The sequence below is a fragment of the Quercus lobata genome, chromosome 10 (assembly GCF_001633185.2).
Source record: "Quercus lobata isolate SW786 chromosome 10, ValleyOak3.0 Primary Assembly, whole genome shotgun sequence".
Classification (NCBI taxonomy): Eukaryota; Viridiplantae; Streptophyta; class Magnoliopsida; order Fagales; family Fagaceae; genus Quercus; species Quercus lobata.
Genome location: NC_044913.1, coordinates 33716292 through 33741422, shown reverse-complemented (window position 1 = coordinate 33741422; position 25131 = coordinate 33716292). Strand labels below are relative to the sequence as shown.

The 25131-nt window shown below is 34.5% G+C and overlaps 2 protein-coding genes across 5 annotated transcripts; one reads left to right on the top strand and one right to left on the bottom strand.

Moving 5' to 3' along the window:
• The first annotated feature begins 200 nt into the window (after window positions 1–200).
• Window positions 201–1168, top strand: LOC115965736 (NDR1/HIN1-like protein 6). The gene has a single exon (XM_031085032.1). The coding sequence runs from the start codon at window positions 231–233 to the stop codon at window positions 996–998; it is 768 nt and encodes a 255-aa protein (XP_030940892.1). The 5' UTR covers window positions 201–230; the 3' UTR covers window positions 999–1168.
• Window positions 1169–6438: 5270 nt separating this feature from the next.
• LOC115963975 lies at window positions 6439–21723 on the bottom strand. Of its 4 annotated transcripts, XR_004085970.1 has the most exons (5): window positions 20673–21723; window positions 18882–19048; window positions 18500–18668; window positions 16347–16439; window positions 6854–6939 (listed from the first exon to the last, which is right to left on the bottom strand). XR_004085970.1 is itself a non-coding variant. In XM_031083248.1 (3 exons), exons 1-3 carry the CDS (start codon window positions 21666–21668, stop codon window positions 6732–6734), a joined length of 1371 nt encoding a protein of 456 aa, XP_030939108.1. In that variant the 5' UTR covers window positions 21669–21722; the 3' UTR covers window positions 6439–6731. The 4 variants fall into 4 exon arrangements, 1 of the variants encoding a protein (XP_030939108.1); XR_004085969.1 differs by lacking the exon at window positions 18500–18668 and having other exon boundaries at window positions 6439–6939; XR_004085971.1 differs by lacking the exon at window positions 16347–16439 and having other exon boundaries at window positions 6850–6939.
• Window positions 21724–25131: the final 3408 nt, after the last annotated feature.

Sequence of the window (25131 nt, the reverse complement as noted above, 5' to 3'; positions counted from 1 at the left end):
TCGAATGGTATCTCCTTGATTAATTAGTTGAACTACCTCTATATACTTTCCATTCTGTAAATGTCGTTATTAGGTAAGGAAGGTGAGACTTCAATCCAAAAAAAGCAAACCCAATACGTCAAGAAATAAAGTCAAATAAGGAACCTCAATTCCTTCTATATAACAGTATTATACATACATTACAAGGCCCTTTAGTTGAAGAAAGCAAAGGGAAAAAGGTGCAAATTCTAATGTCTATACCAATGGCAAATCACCAAAGAATTCATCCAGCAGTGGGTGTGGAAGCTCCACCAACAACTCCTTTGGTGTCTCGTGGTTCATCTCTATCAGAAAAAGGTACTCCGGCTCGGCCTCACGCTCCTATACAAATGCGTACTGTTCCCATTCCGGTGAGCCATGCCAATCCACCAAAAAATGGAACTGGTTGTTGCAAATGCATATGTTGGACAATTAGCCTCCTTGTTCTCCTACTAGTTATAGTTGGAGCCACTGCTGTCATTCTTTACTTCGTCTTCCAACCAAAACTCCCTACATACTCGATTGATAACTTGAACATAAGCCGATTAGGCCTCAACATTGACATGTCCCTGTACGCTGAATTCGACGTGAAGATCACATCCTACAATCCCAACAAGAAAATTGGAATTTACTACGAGAGAGGAAGCCAATTAAGCGTGTGGTATACAAACACAAAGCTTTGTGATGGATCACTACCAAAGTTTTACCAAGGTCACCAAAATAAGACTGTGCTTCATGTGCCCTTGACTGGACAAACACAATACGGTAGCACTTTGATGACAGCCCTGCAGCAACAACAACAAACGGGTCAAATTCCCTTGGATCTTAAGGTTGATGCACCTGTGTCAATCAAACTTGGAAAGTTGAAGCTGAAGAAAGTCAGGGTCTTAGCGGACTGCTTGTTGGTTGTAGATAGCTTATCTGCAAATAATGCCGTCAGCATTAAAGCTAGTAATTGTAGGTACCGTATGAAGCTTTAAATTTATCTTTCCTGTCCATTATGTAAGGCCTGCTCTCCTCGTCTGAACTTTGACTTTTTTTTTTTTTTTTTCCTTTCACTTCTGTATCCCATTCCCATGTTTTAGAAGGTTGATTCTTTTTTCCAGCATGTATTGTATCACTGTAGTTACAGTGGCTTTGCCCCTCTCTCTCTCTCTCTCTCTCTCTCTCTCTCTCTCTCTATATATATATATATATATATATTATTTTACATTTCCTACTCCACGACGCATGTACTCCTTCTGTGGGGGGTTAATTCTGGCAGTTGATGTCAAAAGTTTTGTATCTGTTAATTTTTAATTTTTTATATTTTCAACAAGGCGTCCAAACTTCAAATTTCTTATTATAAGTATCAAAAAAAAAAAATAATAATAATAATATAAGGGTCGAATCCTCCCCCCCCAACCACTTAAAAGAATAAATAGGGAAAAGTAATACTTGGAAGCAAAATCATATGTTGATGATGTCATTTAATCAAACAATATGCCTTGGGTGGGTCAACAACCAATTTTAGTAGGATCCATTAGTTCATAAATATGTTTAATCAAAGAATTCATTAACAACTTCACCTTTAGTGCCTCAGTTTTGGAATCAAACTCCTCCAATAAAACCTTAATTTTTCTCCATGAAGAAAGCCTTCAATGGTGACTGGTGAGTGAAGATGGTCAAACACAAAACTCACATTGAAGCAAGTCGTTCTTCCACTCCTGCCAATGACTCAAGTCGATTTCCTCACAATAAACCCCCAACAGGACAATTGCAACACTGTTTCAAGACAACATACGATACAAGCACATAGCAAAGTACTACAATACAAGTCACAACTCATAGAGAAAATTTTTAGGTACTCTCGGAGTATAGAGAAATAATGCTCTCTCCTCTCATATTCATAATGGATCTCACCAAAAATTTAATAAATGGACCCCCATCATGAATGTGAGAAGAGGGGGGCACCATTTTTTTTTCTCTAGAAGTACCTAATAATTACTCATAAGTTCTACCCACAGTTGCGAGCTTCCTTAACCAATGTCAAAGTCCGCAACTCCTCCAAGGTTTTACGACCCCTAATCTTTCTAAGTGTCCGTTTGGGAACAGCTTATCTAACTTTTTGTTGAAAGTTTTTTTGCTAAAAGTGTGCTAAAGTATACTTGTACCTTGAAAAAGTGAGAAAATGTTAGACATGGAAAACGAACCGTTTGAGTTAAATTAACCCAAATTTTTCACATGAATTTTTTTTTTTTTTTTTTTTTAGAAAACAAAATGTATTTGTCATTTGAAAAGTCAAAAAACAAATTATTTTATGTAAAATGTATTACTTTGAATTCACTATTTATATTAAGAATGGGCTCAATTAAACAAATTAATACGTGTTCAATAATTTTAAAATTATACAAATGTCAAATAAATACAAATAGCACAAAGGATAAGGAAAATAAATACACAAGTTTCATTTCTACACAATATCAACATCCCAAAAGATAAAATAAAATTACAAATGCCATAATTGGTAACTAATTTGATAAAGAATAAAAAACATATAAGAAAATTACAATTTTGAAAACTAATTTTTTAATCTCTTATCAATTGTGGTTGGCACTTGTAAGAACTGAATTTGGATTAGACCTAGTATAGGATTGGGTTGAATCCCAACAAGCCCAAACAATAAATTTATAAAACATGGGTGAAAGAACTAGTTCTACTCCAAAAGATGGACCATAAAAGTTGCTGAATTAAGATTGGTAAGTACAAGTAAAGTAAGAAAATCTGTCCTTGGCACAGCCTAAGGAGCTTATCTTATAATATCTTGTTCATGAACACAGTTACAAGAGTCCACAATGTTATTGCCAAGATTTTTTGATTTTTTCCGATTCCCCTTTTAGGTCACCTTCCCGTGTTATATATTACAATCTTGTGTCATCCCTACCATACACGTGTAAATTGGATTTTAGGAGTTCCTTCTTGTCTCATCCAATACCTCCCAGAACTATTAAATAGTAGCTATAAAGCTGCTTGGCTACTGTTCAGGTATCATTTTCACATTAATGTGGCTAGAGAGCTAGTTGGAAGGCATTTAATGTGGAGGTAGTAACTTTTGAAGATATTTGTTACCTCCCTTTACTCACCCCTTGTCCAACGTCCAACGTCCAACTCCTAGTTGTGATGTAACTTTGAAGAAGGTCTAGGGTGATAGGACACTCTTATTAACCTCGGATCCTTATTTCCGAGATGACTTTTCTTCTCGAAAGTGTGTTGGACTTATCTCGTACTATCTTTATTTTTCTCTTTATACCATTCTCATTATAACCTCATTTGGTCGTTCTTGGATTGGTTAATGTCTTCAAATCAGGACATAGGCCTAATTCATACAACTTTAATAATACCTCCTGACTAACTGGCCCCCACAGCACTCTATTTCAATTTGAGAATATAAATTAAAGTTTGATTTTTTCCTTATTTATACATAGTTTATTTTATGAATATCATGTAATTGTTAAGCAACACACACTTTAGGAAATATTATAAATTATTTTAAAAAACAGTTTATTTTGGACATGAATTGTTAAAAATAGTCCTAAGCATTTATAATTTATGCTAATTTCATTAATACTTTGGCTTCACTCTTTTCACACTTAAGAATATTTATCATACATGTCTATATGTTTTTAACTTTACTACAATCAAATAATCTTGGCATGTACTTTATTATTTGATATCTAAAAATCTTTACTCATTACAAAATGCCTCAACCATTTATCTTTCAATTCATTCGTATACAGTTATGTAAAGGTCTCAATTGTTTCATTAAAACTCACAACAAACAATTAAACCAATAGTCTTTTTTTTACCAAAATTTTAAAAAAAAAAAAAAAAATGGTTCTAGTCACGAATCGAGTCGAGTTGACCCTCAAAAAATAGGTCAGGTCACGGGTCAACCCATTTTTACTTCGTGTCAAAAAAAAATCGGGTTTAGGTTGGGTATTTTTAAGTCGAGTCAGCAAATTCTAACCCCTTTTGCCATGCCTAAAAAAAAAAAAAAAAATTAAAAAATAAAAAATAAAAAAGAGGAAAAGATTTTAAGAGGTTATACATAAAAGTTATTAAAAAGTAAAAGCTAATGCTAAAAGCTTGATGCCAAACTCACTCTAAAAATGGGCTTTATGGCCCATAACTTCTCTACACAAAATGGGGTGTTTGGGTACTCAAAACTCAAAAGCCTGTGACATATAGAAGCAAAACAAAATTGATGTGCTATCTCGCTGGACACTCACACATCTCATGTGCTGGGGAGTTAAATGTTAGTGACGCTTTTTGAAAAAATAATAATAATATAATAATAGGTCTATTAGAATATTTATTTCAAAAGAATAGACAAAACATGAACACATAAGGGCATAAGGTAAACCGGCCAAATACCACTTTTCTTTTTTTTAATATTTTGTAATCTCACTGATTGTGAAAATATTTAGCAATCTATCACTTTTTTGAAACTTGATTTTGTGAAAATCGAGTTTTTCATAGAACTTGAGTACCATGAAAAAATTTTGAAATTTTTTGATGTAACTCGAGTTCATGGAACTTGATTTTCACAAAATCAAGTTTCAAAAAAATCAAGTTTTAAAAAAGTAGTAGATTGCAAAATATTTCGCAAACAATGGTAAATTCATATATATTTTTTCAAACAGTGGTATATGGCTATTTTGGCATGACTATTTTGGCAAGGCAAACCATGCGTGCTTTTCCTAAAGGAAAAAATCTCATTGCCTTTAGTATCCATTTGGATACACATTTCTGCATTCGCATTTGTGCGTTTTACTCTTTTTTTTTTTTTTTTGGCACACGTTTCAGGAGCAAATAACACTGTTCATGAATAGTAGCTGTAATATTTGACTTTTCAGCATATCAGTGGGTCCAGTGCACTGTTCACGGGACTCACAAATCTTACTTTTCAGTAACTTTTTCATTAAAAATAGGTCCCACAGTACTATTCACACATTTAAAAATTATTTTACTACAATGTTTTCAGTTTTCAATTTCAGCAAAATAAATTCTATCTAAACAAACCTTTAACGTTGATTTTTACAATCCCACAAATTTAGCGGGTCTTGAGGATTGCATTTCCTTTTAGACAAACAAACCCAGGTGGGATTAAGTCAACCTAATCAGTAATCAGCATAAACCAAACCAAACCAGCATGCTTTTTTTATGAAATCTCATTGCTTTAGGCTAATGTTTTTTCTATAAACACTGACCAAATCAGGTTCCCCCTTCAACTAGAGGATCTTCCTGATGCCTCTAAATTGTTATGAAGACCTAAACAGCTCCAGCCTCTAGAGTTCATCTCACATCTCACAAAAAAGTCAAAGTCCTCATTAATTTATGTACGGTAGTACCAGTGTCACACATTCATTAAATACTAGAATTAGTTTTCTTTGTCTTTGGAAGCACTTTTTTTTTTTTTTTTTTTTCATCAAATAAAAACAAAGAGGTTTTTTTTTTTTTTTTTTTCCCTCATAATTGCTCCAAATATATATCCACTTTTGTGATTGGAAAACAAATTGGTTGGAAATTTCTTTCTTCTTCTTTTTTTTTTTTTTCCTCTTTTGTGGATTTGTTGATTCAAGCACAATTACAAAGCGCACTGCTAACGATTTTCACTTTCCGTGTTGATGCGAGTGGCTTCCCAACTTGAACATGGGTCCGAAAGGCAAGCAATAAAAGTTTGATGATGCATGGCAAAGCAATGGAAAAACCCCAACATGATTCCTACAACTTACTAATTGTAAGAGAGTGTAATTTTGCCTTTTCCAACCTGATTGTATTTGCTTACTAAAACCTAGGTGTGACTGATGTCTGCTGTATACATTCTTTATTTCTGTTCTATTCACAATTTTTTTACCAAACAACCATCAAACACATTCAAGATCCAATCTTTTTTTTTATTACTTAAACCTACGTTAAGCATCAAACCCTATTCAAGGACCCTTCAAGATCTCTTTAAAAGAATATATATATATATATATATATATATATTAGAACTGAATTCTTAAAGATCCTGCGTACATCAATTCATTTGATTTTGACCTAAAGTTTAGAAATGTTTTTATAAAAACCCAGACTCTTCATAATTCACAAATCACTGTTCCTATCAGCTTTAAAAAAAAATAAAAATTTAAAACCAAAACCCATCTCATATCCGTTTTAATATTCTGAAACCAGTCTATTAGGGTATATTTGGATTGGGAACCCTCCCAAACCAAATCTATTACCATCCCTGTAGTAAGAGAATAAACAGGTCATGACAGTTTGAACCACAACATACAAAATGTTGTGGATTTGGCTGTTGGATGTCTGCAATAAACATTCTTTATCACGTAATATAAAATTTTGAAAAAAGATCCCTGATGATGATACTTTGCAAGAAAAAAAGAGATGATTTCAATAAAATTAATGTAGCAAAACGACCATTACTTGGTCCCCCAGACATGCAATTATTTTAGTAGCAATAACAAGTCGTTCTTCATTGACATGTGTGAAAATATTAATTGAAGCAGCCAAGCAGCTAACCGTTAGCGCGGATCAACTCTGTACAAATGTTCAACTTGGTATTAGTTAATGTACATATATCAATTCTGTCCAACTAACTCTGAGATGCTGTTACCTACAAGGCTGTTTATTAGGCAAGTCTCAAGACTCTCAACACTTAGTTACTATGACTAATCACCAGTTAAAGCCCGTGGTCTATGCTCAATAGTAAACAGGGACATTCCAGTCTGTGAAATTGCTCTGACAAATGCCATATTTGCTGTTACAGTTGGAGCATGCCAGTAATCACCAGTGCCAAAAACAACCTTGTTCTTCAATGCCAACTTTCTGGTAGTTGGGAGGCCCATCACACGTTGGGAAGGACTATCAGCCACAACCCTGTTCAAATCCTCAAGCTTATCAGCACACAATGTCATGAAAATTATTTAATTGGTATGAACTGTAGAGTTAATGAAGGAGGTGCAAAAAATTACAAAATGTTTTATTTAATTTCCATATAAATAAATAAATATTGGTAAGTTATGCACGCATCAAATAGGTTTTGAATCAATAACCTCACCCTCCTCCTATACTTGTGAGTTGTGAAAGGAGGAATTTCCATTTGAGAGGGCTCGTTGGTTATATAACTACAATTTGCAGTGCAAATATCAGAAAACAGACATACAAGTATGAGTGGAACTAAATTTGATTTGATAGGGTTTGTCCTAGTTATATCCAATCAACCTAGATTTGTTCTCATTTACGTACAGTTATGACCCAAGTGTTGGATAAATTATTTGAATTTAGTTTAGTGATAGAATAAATCTTCCTAGATAGATTAGTATTGTTATTTATTTGTATTCAATTTAATTCCTATGTTTTAGGATAGGATTAGTTTCTTTGTTTTAGGATTTGTTGATGAGGTTATCTCATCCTTGGCTATTTATGTACATTAAATGCATTAATAAGAATTAAGTAGAAAATTAACCAAAAATGTCTATTTCCTCTCTCAACTTCAGGAGATTGGTCATCACGAATTGACTACACTATCTTTTATTTCTCAATTCACAACATTTGGTATCAGAGCATTTTGATCCACGTCTCCATTAGAGAAAGGCAAAAAAAAAAAAATATCTGTCAAGCCCCAAACAACCCATTCCATCAAGAGTCCAACTTGTCAACCAGTAAGCATAACACCTCCAACTTGCTTTTTATTAGCCCCTGCCTTAAACCCAAAATAGTTCCGAACCCAGCCAAAAAGAAAACCCCACACACTAGTCCCCACAACCCACACCCAATATATATATATATATATATATATATATATTTTTTTTTTTTTTTTTTGAAAATTCAGTTTTTGCACCAAGCTCAAAGTAAATCATGTCTAGCTCATATCAAAGCTTCAATCCTGAAGACCAACAAACAATGTTAGAGCATGTTAACCAAATGTTAGAGATTGTCAAGGACATATCCAAAAGCATAGCAAGGATGCAAGATTCGTGGGATCAAATGATAGAGGTCTTAGATAAACAATCCATTGTAATTTTGGAATTAAAAGAACAATCAATAGTTCAAGGATCCCACGAAATTTCGGAGAATCAAAGTGATGTACTCAAACATCACCAATAATTCTAGAGTACTATGTTGGAGGATGCACCTGCTATACAAATCACCTTTGAAGATCAAAGGATTAATGCAGTGGAAAAGATAGATCAAAGGGATCTTGTGATTTTAAATAAGCCTAATCTAATTTCACACATTGAATTTATCATTCCCGATCAATTCAAGGATGTGAAAATCAAAGTGATGTACTCAAACATCACCAATAATTCTAGAGAGTACTATGTTGGAGGATGCACCTGCTATACAAATCACCTTTGAAGATCAAAGGATTAATGCAGTGGAAAAGATAGATCAAAGGGATCTTGTGATTTTAAATAAGCCTAATCTAATTTCACACATTGAATTTATCATTCCCGATCAATTCAAGGATGTGAAAATCAAAGCTATTCTATTCACAAAAATGGTTAAAGAATTGGCGCAAGTATCCATGGTCCAAATTCTTATCCTTCAACTCTTTAGGATTCGAGGTCGAGTTCTCTCCAGCTGGAAAGAAGGATATGGTGTGAGCAAGTATCAATTTCCATGTTTCGGAATCTTGAGGACAAGATTCATCTTGTAGGGGAAGGGAATGTTATGACCCAGGTGTTGGACAAATTATTTGAATTTAGTTTAGTGATAGAATAAATCTTCCTAAATAGTTTAGTATTGTTATTTATTTGTATTCAATTTAATTCTTATTTTTAGGATAGGATTAGTTCCTTTGTTTTAGGATTTGTTGATGAAGTTATCTCATCCTTGGCTATTTATGCATGTTAAATGCATTAATGAGAATTAAGTAGAAAATTAACTAAGAAAGTATATTTCCTCTATCAAGTTCAAGAGATTGGTCATCTCGAATTGACTACACAATCTTTTATTTCTCAAAAACAAACCCATTGACTGTCAGACCCAAAGAAAACTCTCTCTAGTTTGATTTTGGAGTAGGTCATTGCTTTATGTGATTTTTTACCATTGACAACGTAGTATGAAAAGAAGAAAGGCCTTATCGAAATCTGGTTGCTTCATGAAAGCAATAAATTGAATTCAGAATTCAACATTCCAACTGCAAAAAATGTTGTGAGATACAAAGTCCAAGCCTATCCAACACTTGTATACTTGGATCCATGGTACCTTACTTTACTCAAGAAATATTTGAGTCTACCATTGGGTGCTATGTTCATAGTAATGTCAATTTGAGATGTAATTATTTAGAAGATGGAAGGAAAATTGGCTGGTTGGAAAAGGCTCTACATCCAAGGAAGAAGAATTAAATTGATAAAAAGTACCATTTCTAACTCACCAACTTTATTATCTTTTTCCTATCCCAGCTAGTGTTGCTAAATGCGATGAGAAGTTGCAACAGGATTTCTCATGGGGTGGAATAATAGATGAGTTCAAATTGCATCTTGTTAATTGATCTCATATTTGTGCAGCAATTCAGTTGGATGGCTTGGGAATCAAAAACTTATTAATATTTTAAAAGGCACTATCAGGGAAGAGTCTTTGGTAGTGTGCGATGGAAAAAGAGCCTCTTTAGAGTTTTTTGGGGAGAAGGGTGATTGCGGTGGCGGGGAGGGGATTTTGTTCCAAACAGTTAATGGTTCGTATGGGTAGGCTTACAGGAAAATATAAGGAAGGGATGGAGAACTTAACTTTTTCTGGATCTTTTAGATTCATGATGGGAGATGGAACACATTTACTTTTGGCAGGATGTTTGGTGCAGTGACGAGGAGGCCTTTCCAAAAATTATTTCATACAGCTTGACATAAGTATGTTTTGGCACTAGATCAAAAAAAAAAATTTCCAAATAGTAACTTTAATCCCTATCAATTTTATTAGATCTGTGAAAGATTGGGAGTTGAAATCTTTATCATCTTGTATTATTATTGTCTATTTCCATAAGATTGGGGCAGGATGGAGAAGACAAATTGTGTTGGACCCCATCCAAAGACCAAACTTTTTGAGGTTAAATATTTTTTTTTATAGGTACGGAAGTTTATTTATAAGAAAAGATTACTTCACGTTCACAATTATGAACACAACGTAACCCAAAGGAATTACAAAAGGATTCTGTTCAACGGTAAAGTGATTCTTTAAAATCTAAAATGGAAATACTACTAATATGAACTCATGGGCAAGACCAATCAAATAGAGTTCAATCTGCAATGCTTCCAACTGAGTTTGTGACCTCTCCAAATCTTCAAAAAAATACAATTATTTAGCTCTTTCCAAACTAGCCACATCAAACATAACAGGACAGAATTCTAAATATCCAAAGAGTGTTTATCCCACCATTTCCTCCATCCGAACAAGAGCTCATCTACCCTCTGTAGTAACACCCATTGAATTCCAGAGGCTCTAAAAACTACACCCAGACCAATCAAATAGAGTTCAATCTGCAATGCTTCCAACTGAGTTTGTGACCTCTCCAAATCTTCAAAAAAATACAATTATTTAGCTCTTTCCAAACTAGCCACATCAAACATAACAGGACAGAATTCTAAATATCCAAAGAGTGTTTATCCCACCATTTCCTCCATCCGAACAAGAGCTCATCTACCCTCTGTAGTAACACCCATTGAATTCCAGAGGCTCTAAAAACTACACCCATAAAGCATACAGAACTCCACAATGGATTAGCAAATGGTCCACTGTCTCCCTATTACACCGGCATACACCAACCAATTAGAGAGAAGCCTCGCCCCAAGTAAAAATCTTTACCCAAGCTGCTGACCAAACGAAAACGAGACCCTCCTTGGAGCCTTAATACCCCAAATACTCTTGCAAGATAAAGAAGTAGCTTTTTGACCTCAGAGGGCCTCATAAAAAGAAAGAACATCAAAGCACCCACTCCCTCTGAATCTCCATCTCATCCTATTGACTCCCTCCCTCCTAGGGACTTTTGTAGACAAGATCTAAAAAGGATTTCGCAGACTCCAATTCCCAGTCATGGAATCCTCTACAAACTCTCACATTCTGCGCTGCCCCATCTAACTGACTCACCATGAATAAATCAACATAGGCATTCCTATCAACTGAGCACACATATTAATTAGGGTATACTTCGTTTAGAGGATTCCCACACCAAATATCATGCCAGAACTTAAGTGCCATCCCCCACCTCAAAACACCCAAACTGAAGAAAAGTGTTCCAAGTTCCAACCTACCTTGATACTCCTCCACAGACTACACCCGTGGTCCCTAGAACTGTATTCAAAGTCAAACCACCCCAATCCTTCCCATACTTCATAGCAATAACCCGTCTCCATAGATGTGTAGCTTCATTCCCAATCCTTCATAACCATTTCCCCAGTAAAGCTTGATTAAAGCTTCCAACCTTTCGGGAACAGTAAATAATAAGTTGGCAAGCTTGAAAGCGTACTTTTTAACAATGTTAACCTCCCTCCCTAGGACAAATATAGCTTCTTTGAACCAGATAATCATTTCCCTAAGAAGAGCATATAGAAGACCAAGGCCCCAAAGAGTCAACTCACAAGGACAACAGCATTAGGTAATCCTAACTATGGACAATTTGAGAAAACGCCATATCATAGTGGTGGATTGGGGTTGTACGTGTAAGAAGAGTGTGAATCCATTGATTATTAGTTTTCTATTTTGAAAGAGTCAAAGAACTTTGGGATTATGTTTGTTTGGAGTGTACCGCATCATGCCTAGACGGGTAGTGTGTTTATTAGTTTGTTAAAAAGTACAGTTTGCTTAGCACCAGAATGTTGGCTGTGGAGCCCCATTCCATTATATGCCAATGTTCTGTATTTGAAGAGAACAAAAATACTCAAAGCTTTAAAGATTTGTGCAATAACTATTTTGAACTTATAGTTCATGCTACTAAAGAATGTATATCCTCTTTTTTTTTTTTTAGGTAAGAAAAAATATTATTGAAAAAGGAATAGCAGGACAAATACACAGGGTTCACAATAGTGAACAAAGAGTAAAAAGAAGCAAAAATTAACAAACAATCATTAAGCTATTCTAAGAGACGAAAGAAAATCCATAAGTGTAGAACAATTTGAGAGACCCCTACACCAAAACCAATCAAAGAGGGTCATTGGCATAAATCTAACAACTAAGCCAGAGATTTCCTAGTATCCTCAAAAGAACGCCGATTCTATTCAATCCAAATAGTCCACATTAAACAGCCTATAACCAAATTCCAAATATTAGAATTATGTTTTCCAAGCCAATGATACCAACAAAATAATAAGTCTGCAACTAAACCTAGCATGACCCAATCAATCCCAAACAACTGAAGCGTATACATCCACAAAGAATGAGCTCCCGGACAAAAAATCAATAGGTGATCCACAAATTCCTCATTACAACTGAACATACAACAATGATTCGCCAAAGGGCAACCATAAAACATAAGGTTATCCAAAGTTAGAATCTGGTCATGAGCTGCTGTCCACATAAAGAATGCCACCCTTTTAGGAACCTTTACTTTCCAAATGCCCTTCCAAGGAAAAGTAGAAAGAGTTACATTTCGAATCTTATGATAAAAAGACCAAATGTCAAACTTCCCACTTCTATTGAGACACCAACAAAGTCTATCACAATCTCCACCCCTAGAAATCCGAGTTTGGATGAAGTGAAGAAAGGAGCAGGAAGCTGCTAACCCCCAAACGTTGAATTCTCTATAAAACCTTAATCTCCACACTATCATTATCACCAACTAGAGGACTTAACACTTTAGAAATACAAGCTTCCTTATTCCTTATTGGCTGAACACACAAATAACTGAGGATAAAGAGTTTTAAGAGAATTATCCCCAGTCCACTTATCATGCCAAAAAAGAATACGAGAACCATCCCCCACCACAAAAGACAAATGCTTAGAAAAACTTTCCCACCCTTCACTTATACTTCGCCATAAACCACAACCATGAGCCCTTCTACAAACTCTAGTACTCCACCCACCTTTCCCCTCCCCATATTTCATGGCTATAACCCTCCGCCACAGATGAGTAGTTTCGTGGCCATGCCTCTAAAGACATTTCCCTAATAAAGCCTGATTAAAAGACACCAAATTCCGAATTCCCAAACCACCCAACTCACGCAGTAAGCAAACTTTTTCCCAAGCCACCAAGGGGTATTTGAAGCACTCAACTGAGGAGCCCCACAAAAAATTCCTTTGGATACGTTCTAATTTAATCGCCACAGCTTTAGGAACCGTAAAAAGGGAAAGATAATAAGTCAGAAGGCTTGAAAGAGTACTTTTCAACAAAGTGAGTCTGTCACCCTTTGACAAATAAAGCCGCTTCCAACCCAAAAGCTTCTTCTCCATCCTCTATAGAATTGGATTCTAGATAGAAGCTATCTTATACAAAGTTCCCCATAACATTCCCAAATAAATCATGGGCAGATTGCCCACCCTACACTAAAGAATATTAGTCAAAGTGTGAATGTTGCTTACCTCCCCAATAGGGACAATATCACTTTTCCCCACATTCACCTTCAAACCAGTAAAAGCTTGAAAATAAGTCAAAGTCAGCCTAATGAAAAGCAATTACTCCTTCGAAGCATCGCAGAAAAGAATGGTCTCATCAGCAAATAATAGATGAGAAATACAAATACCAATAGTATTAATTGGTCCCACATGAAAACCCTGAATGAGACCACCTTCCTTAATTTTCTTTAGAATCCAATTTAAAACCTCCATAATCAAAAGAGAGAGATGGGGAGACAATGGATCACCTTATCTTAGACCTCTAGAGCTACCAAAGAAACCAGCAAAAGATCCATTAATCAAAACTAAGAAGTAGACAGTATTGACACAAGCCTTTAACCATCTCCTCCATCGACCCCCAAAGCCCAACCTCTTTAACAAATAGAACAAAGTGTCCCAATTCACATGATCATAAGCTTTTTCGATGTCGAACTTACACACCACCCCTGAAGTACGACACTTCATTCTACTATCTAAACATTCATTAGCAATAAGCACTGAATCTAAAATCTATCTACTACTAACAAAAGAATTTTGCAACTCCAAAATGAGTTTATCCAACACCATTCTCAATTTGTTAGCCAACACCTTAGATAGCAGCTTATATACACTGTCCACTAAGCTGATAGGCAAAAAATCTTTGATACTCAATGCATTATTTTTCTTGGGAATCAAAGATAGAAAAGAAGCATTCAAAGACCGTTCAAACTCTAAGCTCCTATGAAAATGATCAAAGAAGGCCATAACATCATTTTCCACTACACTCTAGCATTTATGAAAAAAGGCCATAGTGAAACCGTCAGGACCTGAGGCTTTATCACCCTCCATCTCTTGAAGGACTGGTACCACCTCCTCCTTAGAAAAATCCCTTTCAAGAGCAAGCCGCTCATCCTCCTCAATACTAGCAAACTCCAAACCGTCCATAGAAGGACGTCAAGTAACTGACTCCGTGTACCCTGATAAAAATGAACCACCTTAGACCGCACCTCTTCCTCATCCTCATAAAGGACACCATCCACCTCTATACCTCGAATATGATTAGTTCTTCTATGAGAATTTGCTAACTGGTGAAAAAAACGAGTATTATTGTCACCCTCCTTCACAATTAATATCCCAGACTTTTATCTCCAAGAAATCTCCTCCAAAGAGGCTAAATGTGCAATATCACCTTTAATCTAAATACAACAAGTTTGTTCCTCCTACGAAAGACCCAACAAGTCCTCTCTAGCATCCAAACCCAACAATTCAAATAAAAGGCATTTCTTCCTAAAGGCCAAATCTCCAAAATCCTCCTTATTCCACTTTTTCAAGTCATCTTTAAGAGCTTTTAATTTACGAGCCACAATAAAGCTCGAAGAACCCAGAAAGCAATATCCATTCCACCATTGCCGAACTCTCTCCACAAAACCCTCTTCTTTCAACCACATATTCTCTAACTTAAAGGCACTTCGACCTTTATTGACACTACCAGCTACCACCAAAAGTGGGCAGTGATCAGAAACTACTCAGGGGAATACCCTTTTAGACACATTCCCAAAATGATCTACCCAATCCACCGATGCCAAGGTCCTATCAATTCTTGACATACAATCTGTCCCTGAATCTCTAAACCAAGTGAACGAAGCCCCTTTAAGAGGTAAATCCACAAGGTAATTAGCCTCAATAAAATCCAGAAAAGCAAACGTAGCCGAACTGAAAGCCTCACAACCAAATCTCTCACTCGTATATCGAATGATATTAAAATCACCAATCACACACCATGTTGTATTCCACCTAGAGTGCATCCTTGTGAGCTCCTCCTACAAAGCACCCCGTATTAACAGAAAACTGACCTATAGCACTGTCAATTTTTTCCTCACTTTTGTTTTTTAAATTTGTTTGAATTTCTTGATCTTTTTACACTCTCTTGAGATTTTAATGTATCCCATGTATTCTTTCTGTTTACAAGGGTTATGCCCCTTTGCTCTATTAAAGCACATCTTATTCATGCCAATAAAAACCATATCATTTTCTTAATGTGATTCATTTTTGCTTTTGTTCCCTGTTAACTTCAAAATTAAGTAGGAATCTCAAACTTTAGTGAAGCTGATACAATACAATGGTTGCATGCCTGCAAAAGGAATTTGTGTAGGGATCTAAAAGCAAGAGTAGGACAAACTTATGGATTCCCCACATAGAGCTGTTTGAATCCTAGACTTCGCCACCTAGAGTTAACTTGGCATCACCACCAAGTTATGGAAAATTTCCAAAAATTAAGAACCTTTTCATTTATCAAAATTAACATACTAGTAATCTTTCCTTTAAGGTTTATAAATAGGGTCCATAATCACATCAAATAAGGAGAATCAATTAATAATTAAACTGCTAAAAAGGTTATATGACCAGCTGGAATTCTCCCAAGTACTTTAAGGGAAAGTTGAAATCAAAAGCAGACAGATTATTTGAACTTATGTGTGTGTGACACACTGCAGAGCTTTTAGCATGTGGCGGTGGGGGGGGGGGGCAGGGGTGCACTAGGGTGTACATAAGACCAAAGAAAAATATTCAATGAAGATAAATTCTAGAACAATTTTGCAGAAAAAATTAGTAAGCACAATGCAATTGCAGAAAAAATAAAGTGTATTCCCTGATTTAAGTAGAGGGTTAAAGTAGATTCAGGAAACAGAAATCTCAATTTACTTGAAGAATAAGTTTATTTCTATTCTTATCAAAACAAAGTAATTTATAAGTAGATGACTTACAAACCACAAGCCCTCGTGACCCAAGTGGTATTCCCAGCTCACGGGGGAGAGAACTCAGGTTCAATCTCAGGGTTTAGTCACCTAAGAAACTTACTGTAGAAAAAAAAAAAACAAAAAAACAAAAACAAAAACAAAAAACAAAGTAGGTGACTTTTTTTTTTGATAGATAATAAGAATTTTATTGATGGAAAAGAACAATGTGTTTACGATTGTAAACTCACTGCCCTTGAAACAAATACAAACAAATCATAAGGAAAGACTAATAGAGATAAGGAAATCAGACAAGGAACTACAATGTGTAAGCCCCCAAATACTAGACCACTCAAACAAAGTCCTAGCAAGCAAGGTCTTCAACATATCTATAGGCCTCTCAACGTCCTCAAAAGTTCGGGCATTGCGTTCCTTCCATACTAACCACATAAGGCATCCTGGTACCAAATTCCAAACCTTTGAAGAGTAAGTTCCCAACCAATTCCTCCATGCAAAAAGAAGAGAAACAATAGTGTTCGGCATCACCCACTGAACCCCAAACATAGTAAGGACCTCATTCCACAAAGCAGATGCAAACCTACAATGTATCAAAAGGTGGTCCACAGTCTCCTCATCACACCTACATAAACAACACCAATTAACAAGGGGCAATTTCTTCTTGACAAGGTTATCTATTGTGAGAATCCCACCCCTAGCGGCAGTCCATAGAAAGAAAGATACCCTTTTAGGTACCTTTACACACCAAATGCTCTGCCAAGGGAAAGAAACAGAAGGGGCTTTCAATAAAGCAGTATAAAAGGATCGCACATCAAAGACACCACAACGATTCAACTGCCACAACAAAATATCCTCACCCTCCCCACTAGGAATCCTAGTAGAGACAAGATCATAGAAAGAATAAAATCTCCTCAACTCCCATTCATTAAAATTACGTCGGAAATGGAAATTCCAACTCCTACCTCCCCCATCTGGTGCTAAAATAATCATGTCAGAAATCAAAGCTTCCTGAACCACAGCACATGCAAACAATTCCGGGTATAATTCCTTCAAAGGAGTAGGACCACTCCAAGGGTCATGCCAAAACCGAATACGATTGCCCTCTCCTGCTGCAAACACCACATGACTGAAAAAGTTGTCTGCACCTTTCCTAATATTCTTCCATAATCCACAACCATGAGTCCCTCTCACAACTCTAGTGCACCAACCTCCACTCTCTTCTCCATATTTGGTGGCTATAACTTGACGCCATAAATGAGTAGCTTCCTTCCCAAATCGCCAAAGCCACTTCCCAAGTAGAGCTTGGTTAAAAAGCCCAATCTTCCGAATCCCCAAACCCCCTATCTCCACCGGCCAAACAACCTTTTCCCAAGCAATAAGCGGATATCTGAAAACATCATTAGAACTCCCCCACAGGAAATTCCTCTGAATCCTCTCAAGTAGGTGACTTATACAGAATACATTACATGACAACCTGAATTACATATTGATTGGACAAAATTTTTTATTAGAGAACCTAAAACTTAACATATTATGGTTGGTCACGCAAATTTCAAGGACCACTAAAAGCTAAACATTAGTTAATCTTTATGCTAAAAGTAATAAAATCTTGAAATAAGGAATTGTATCGATATTGATTTTAGATATTAAAAAGCTTAGTAATAACAAACAAACAAAAAGTAGTAAATATAGATGAATAAAAAAAAGTAGTGGTATCGTTTCAATGCTTATGTAGTAAACGGCGAGGTCCCTCCTATAAAGTATAAACCAGAGCCCCTTCATTCATTTGATCAATGCTTGTTAACTTTTATGGTTCACACTTTTTGGCTCTACCTATGTATTTCTTGATTGGTAAGTTACACAAGCACACAATGGGTAATGAACCCATGACCTCATCCTCCACCTAGCAAGAGGTGCCAATTGAACTAGAGCTCATTGGCCTTTTGCTCTACCTATGAATTATTCAGTAATCAATCCTTTTAGCTCTAACAAATAAAAATCCACCAAGTATAGAACCGAAAATCGTACTCACAAACAAATCAATGATGATGATCTCAAAAGTATTAGATGACAAATTTGATTTTATAACATGCATAAATATTTCCATCCAAAATTGTCGCAGATCAAAGACTTCAAGAAAGAAATAAACTAGTCAAGAAACTCACGCAGGTGCTTTAGCCATGGTTTGCACTCTTTGGCTCTACCTATGCATTTCTTGATTGGTAAGTTACACATGCACCCAGTGGGTCATGACACATGACCTCATCCTCCACCTAGCTTTGCACGGGGGAGGAGGCGCCTGTTGAAGTATAACTCATTGGCCTTTTGCTCTACCTATGAATTATTTAGTAATCAGTCCTTTTAGCTCTCACATGTAAAAATCTACCGAGTATAGAAACGAAAACCATTCTCAAAAAAAAATCAATGATAATGATCTCAAAACTATTAGATGACAGAGTTGATTTTATAATGTGCATATCTATTTCCTTCCAAAATTGTTGCAGATCAAAGACTTCAAGAAAGATATAAACTAGTCAAGAAACTCACGTCAGGTGCTTCAGCAATTGATCAGCTCTGAATTTCTCATTAGGCCCTCCACACATTAGTACTAACTCCTTGAACTCTGAATGAACACTTTCACATATTATGCCTAGCTTGCCAGATATTATACTGCCCAATTCCACATGAATTGGATTTTGGATTTCAGACATCACCTAGCAAAAAGCAATGGCAAAATTAAGTACTCTTGAATGTTGATATTAAAACATGCTAAGAGCATTGAATAATTGAAAATTCACACATGGATTAACAAACTTCAACCGTCAGCATCAAATAGGAAGACTAACATTCAGAAAATAACTAAATGCAAGAAAAAAAGGCAGGGGGGAGGGGGATTCGATGTAAATTTTAAGCAGGGAAATCCTGCCCCACTGCTAAGGGAGAAAGAAACAAAATCTAATGATTGTTTCTTTTGGGTCAGTATTTCTCTCTTTTTATTCTATTCTTTTTGGTGCATGAATGGGATAAATGCATTGTCTTGGGCTAAGGAAGAAATACAACTAGAGTATGTTACCCATAGGTTTTGAGTAGAGTGGGTGATATGAAGAAATACAACTAGAGTATGATTTGAATGAAAAACACATAGAAAGCTAAGGAAACAGGCTAGAGAAGTAAAATACAAGTAATTGTGATTGATTGGTGTTGCATGTGTAAGAGGGGTGAGAAGACCACAGATCATTTACTCCTACACTGCACTGTAGCTAGAAAGATAAGGAATACAGTGTTTTCACTATTTAGGTTCATTGGGGTATGCTGAGTGTTCTGGAGCTTCTAGCTAGCTAATCTGGCAAGTTTAACGGGCATAGAACTTCAGTATATGGAGCATGATCCCTTTTGCCTCATTTGAATGGAGGAATGCACATACATTTGAAGGGAAAAGAATGCACATACATTTGAAGGGAATGAGAGATAGATTCATGACTTGAAACTTTCTTTCTTCCAGACTTTGTTTGAATGGAGGAATGCTTCAGGTTTTTTTTCTTTTAATTCTTTGCCTAATTTGCTTGATTATTGTACCTTCCATGCAATTTAGTTTTTGACACTTCGCTGATTCCATAGTCTACTTCCTATGTGATTTGGTTCATTGTATTACATCATCTTTTTTCAATGAAGTTCTTAACTTATCCATAATAATAATAAGAAGAAGAAGAAGAAGAAGAAAATCATAAAAATAAATAAACAAAATAAAATAAAACAGGCTACAGAGCGCAAAGGGACTCCTTTTTTTCTTTTTTTTTTTTTTTGAAAATAGGAAGGACTGTCAAAAAATAAGTAGCTGACTGATGCCTGTTGATGTTCTCAGTAGCCATTAGCCACATCATTGAGCGTGCTGAGTTGTGCATGGTGGGATGCTATATCAGACCATGTTTTAAGCAGTATAGCTATAATTCATACATGAACATATCAAGCATTTATTTTACACACATAATTACCAAATATCGATACTGCTCAATCTTAAAAACAAATGTTTCACTTTATATAAGCATTTTATTGTCATTATTACACAATTAAAATTAAGGTCAAGCCTGGCTCAGATTGGGATAGGTACTCCACACAACCTACATAGCACAGGTTTTTTACACTTTCAGTCAAGCCTTTATTCTTATATTAAATAAAAATCATACAGCCGACATAGTTCCCAACATCACATTAATGGTTTATGCCTTAAAAATTATGTTCCTACATCCTAAAAATTATGTTCCTACATGAAGATGCTAAAGATTATAGATTGACTAAGTATCATGAAGCACAGAACTTAAAATAAATAGGATAATATACCTGTCCAATCACAAACGCATAGTTTCCCTTAAACCGCTGCCTCAATTCACTCTCTGGAGTAGCCAGAAGTTTCTGAGTACAACCATTACTGATCCCTGATACAAGAGCAATCAAAGCTGTCGTGTCAAAGTTAACAAGATCACCTTCGGCTAACAAACCCCTCATTTCCTGCTTTTTTTTCACATGTGAAGGGAAGACTTTGAGGCCCGAAATGAGTGAACAGAAAGTATCAGCCGCAAGTTCCGAAAGCTTTGGCACAACTGAAGCAACAGTTGTTGAGCCTTTGACAGCACTTAAAACAGTAATATCATCATCATCATCATCATCATCACCAGCAACCTTTATTTCAAGCACACATGCCCCTCTATACGATTTTCCAAGCACATTTACATTTACCCACTCACCATCGGAATCATCAGAGAAGTAGAAATCAGAATCAAAATCAAAAACAGAAAAGTCCAATTCAATCTCATACGCCCCGAATTCTTCCCAAAGTTTTTCTCTAATAAAGGTGTTACAGTGGAGTCCATTGGAGAAGAAAAGAATGATAGAGGAAGGTTTCAAAGTTGTTGAAGAGCGGGCTAAAGTAAGGAGTTGTTGAAGTCGAAATTTCAAGCCCTTAGTTTTTTTCTTAGGGGATGAATCCCAGGAAATGTAGGTAGGGTTTCTATCGGATACAATAATCCAAACAGGGTTCCTGTTGAGAGTACAAACAATATCAAGATGATGGACAGGTGAGGAAATGGGTTTGCAAACTCGAGAAACTCCAGTTATAAAAGGCTGTTGGAGAATGTGAACTATTGCCTCAAGGTGCCCAATATTCAAACTGGAAGTGGATGATGAACGGGTGAGAAAATTGAGGTCAGAAAGGGCGAGTCTGAGGAGAGTGTGCCTGCATGACTGGCTCACGCCCAATCTCTCTATCCTATCTATCACGCCCTTGCATCTCTCTTTTGCCAATTCCACTTCTTCTTCTATACCTTTCTGCTTCATCATCTCTCTCTCACTCTAATTCTAATTCTATCCTACAATTGTAATTTACACCGATCCAGAAAAATAATAATATGGCCATTTTTTTTTTTTTTTTTTGTGCTCAAAATATGGCCATGTTTGGTAGACTATTACAATCCATGTAATAATTATTGTTTAGTTATTCTTTAGTTTAATTATGTTTTTATAATAATGAATACTTCTTTCTTATAAATAGTTATTCTTTAAAATGAGGGATAATTATTCTTTTTTAAAATAATTATATTAACTATTACTTAGTGTAATAATTTCAAAATTTAATATATTTCTAAATAAACAAACTTTCAATATACATCTAATAATTATAAAAATAAAAAATTACAAAAAATAACATATATCTCTCTTAAATTTAAAAAATAATAATTTTAAAGAGATATAATTATATGAGTAAGATATTTCTTAAAATAAATTTTCAGTTTTATTCTAATGTTATGACTCACAACTAAACTTATGAATAGGTTTAGTTATTACATTACAATATATTTTATTTATAGTAATAAAGATTACAATTTATGTCGTAATCCTCATTCCGTGTACCAATTGTACCCTAATATGAGCGTGTATGATAACTAATAAGGTTTTTTTATTTATCATAATTTTCCATTCGTCTCATCTCAATTTACTTTTCTTTTCTTTTCTTTTAATGGGATCTTAATTTGCATTTTGGTTTTTCATAGATAACAAATTAACAATTGTCTCATCATTTTTTTTTGTTGGTAGCAAGCTTAATTATGCTTTGAGGCTTTTTTTTTTGGTTTATGTATAATTTTGTATTTGTTCCAATTTGAGGTTTATGTATATGTTCAATAATTTTATGCATTTAAGAACTACTCATTCAGTTAAGACTGTTGTTAGGCTAGGCTCTAGCCATAAATTTTAAAAAAAAAAAAATTAAAAAGAACGTTGAAATAATATTGGAATCATTTGTTCATGTGTAAATGTGTTCATTATTTTATGCATTTGTGGGTGTATTAATTTTTTTTGTGCTACATCTCATTACATTGTATGTATTTTTGTGATTGAAAATACATCAACCATGAATAAGAATAAATGAAAACTATTAACATTTTTAAAAACATAAGAGTTTTTTAGCACGAGCCTAGTGCGAAGATGGTAGTCTATAGTTATGCTTTTAAAAATGTTAGGAATTAACTCACATTTGAAATTATCATATTTATGTGATGTCACATATCTATTCTTGAATGACATTTTACTTTCTATCATTGAATATATACATACATATATATATATATATATATATATATATATATATAAAATATGATTCCACTTTGGATTTTAACATGTTCATAGATAGGAATACGAGAAGAGACAAACTATTGAGTATTTCATAATTATTTGAAAATGCCAAAATTTCTAAACTATTGAAAGTAAACTTCAACAAATTAAAGGGGTTTAAGTAAAGGTAATTAAATCAAATAATGACATGTGTCATCCAAATTAAGGTCACATTGACATATTAAAATTTGTCACGAGTCATTTGACCCACAAGATAAAGATAAATTTCCTATTCAAAATTGATGGATAACTATCTTTATTAAAATAAATAAATAAAATAAAGATAAATTTCTTATTCAAAGTTGATGGATAATTATCTTTATTAAAATAAATAAATAAAATAGAGATAATTATTTATCTTTGTTAATTATTATCTTTATCAAAATATGATCTTTATCAAAATAGATAAATAGAAATAATTATCTCTAAGCAAAATTTGGGCCAATTAGAATCTACTACATATCTTCAAGCATATCAATTTTGAGTAGAGCTTATCCCCTTAAACAACAATAAATAGAGGACGCTCTAGAGAAATTATGTCTCAAAAATCTTTGAAGAACTTGAAGAACATTCGAAGGACGACTTGAAAAACAACAAATATCTAACAAGCTTAAAACCAAAGATTTGTTGTGAAGACTGTTCGATCTGTCTTCCAACCAATGTGATGAAAATTTTGCAAACACCTTTTTCAGTTTGTTTGATTTTCTACAATTGAGAAAATTTTGTGTTTACACTTTACACTCACCTCCTCCACCCTACTATATGATTATAAATAAATTAAAAATAAAGTCAACAAATTAAACCATCTAAACTGTTAAAATATTTTCTTTAAAAAATCTAATCAATTAGAATTGTTTAACATCTTCATACCCTAGTACAAATATAAACCAAATAATAACAAAATTACTGTTGGAAAAACTAGTTTTGCATCTTATACAAAACTCGCAATGAAAGTAACACAATAATCTACTTCATTCATGAGAGATAACATGTAACATTGAATTTTAGAACAAAGAACAAAAAGCATACCTTGATGTAGTAAAATTCAAAACAAGACTCGAGAATATCTTCAATCTTCATCCCAATTCCACATGGTACCCAAGATGAGTGGTTTCTCAATCAGTTCTTACATACATTGATTTTCCTTTTGAAAAGTGTATTCCCAAGATGCTACAGAGATAAACTGTTTTTTTTTTTTTTAGTCATACGTACGTTTTAACTACCTTGACAGTTACTTTATTTAATAACTCTTATTAAATAAACAACTGACTATCTAATTAAGTTAGCCTTTTAAGCCAGTCCAATTGGACTTTAGTATGTGGTTTGGGATGGGACCAAAGGAATAAATAAGACTCTAGCCCCATTGGGCCTCAGGCTTATCTATCAATTCTTAACAAACCCAAAGTTACCATTAATTATATAATAAGTATCACTATGGAAATATAATTGCACTCTAGGCCTTATTAATAAATTATATCCCAAGACTCTAATATAATATCATTTGACCACTCTATGAAATATCCATAGTGAATAAAGTCATAATAAATTGTCACTTTGTAAATAACTATTTTATTTCTTGAGTCACCGGTTTAATCTTTTAGTTATTCATATTTATAAAATCTAATTTCATTAAATATAAGTTTTAGTAACTCTTACTAAAGTGGTCGGCCCTGAATAATCAGTTCCCATTAAACTTATCTCAATGGGATATTTCATGTCTCTATGAAAGACATTATGAATTCCATCTTGAGAATATGTGTTCCCTCAATATTACGTGTGGTTATCCAACATATTGAGATCTTGACCGTTAAATTAGATCTCACTCCTAATATATCAAAGTAACCTACATTTTATGATCGGATTCACTATCCTTTCAGGATTGAGAGTCTATGAAATTAGAAGTTGTGGAATTAATTATTCAAGTGACAGTTGTTAATTGAATAATTAATTTTACAACATTCCAATTCAATATGTCTTACACACTTAAGACACATCAACTAGAAGTCTCCACTTCTATGATCAAGACAAATCATCTTAGTTGATATGTTATAGTCTTCGCAGATAAAATGTCCAATTTCATCACCGACTACGAACTATATTTTGAGTTTACAAGGAACTTGTGATTTATATATTT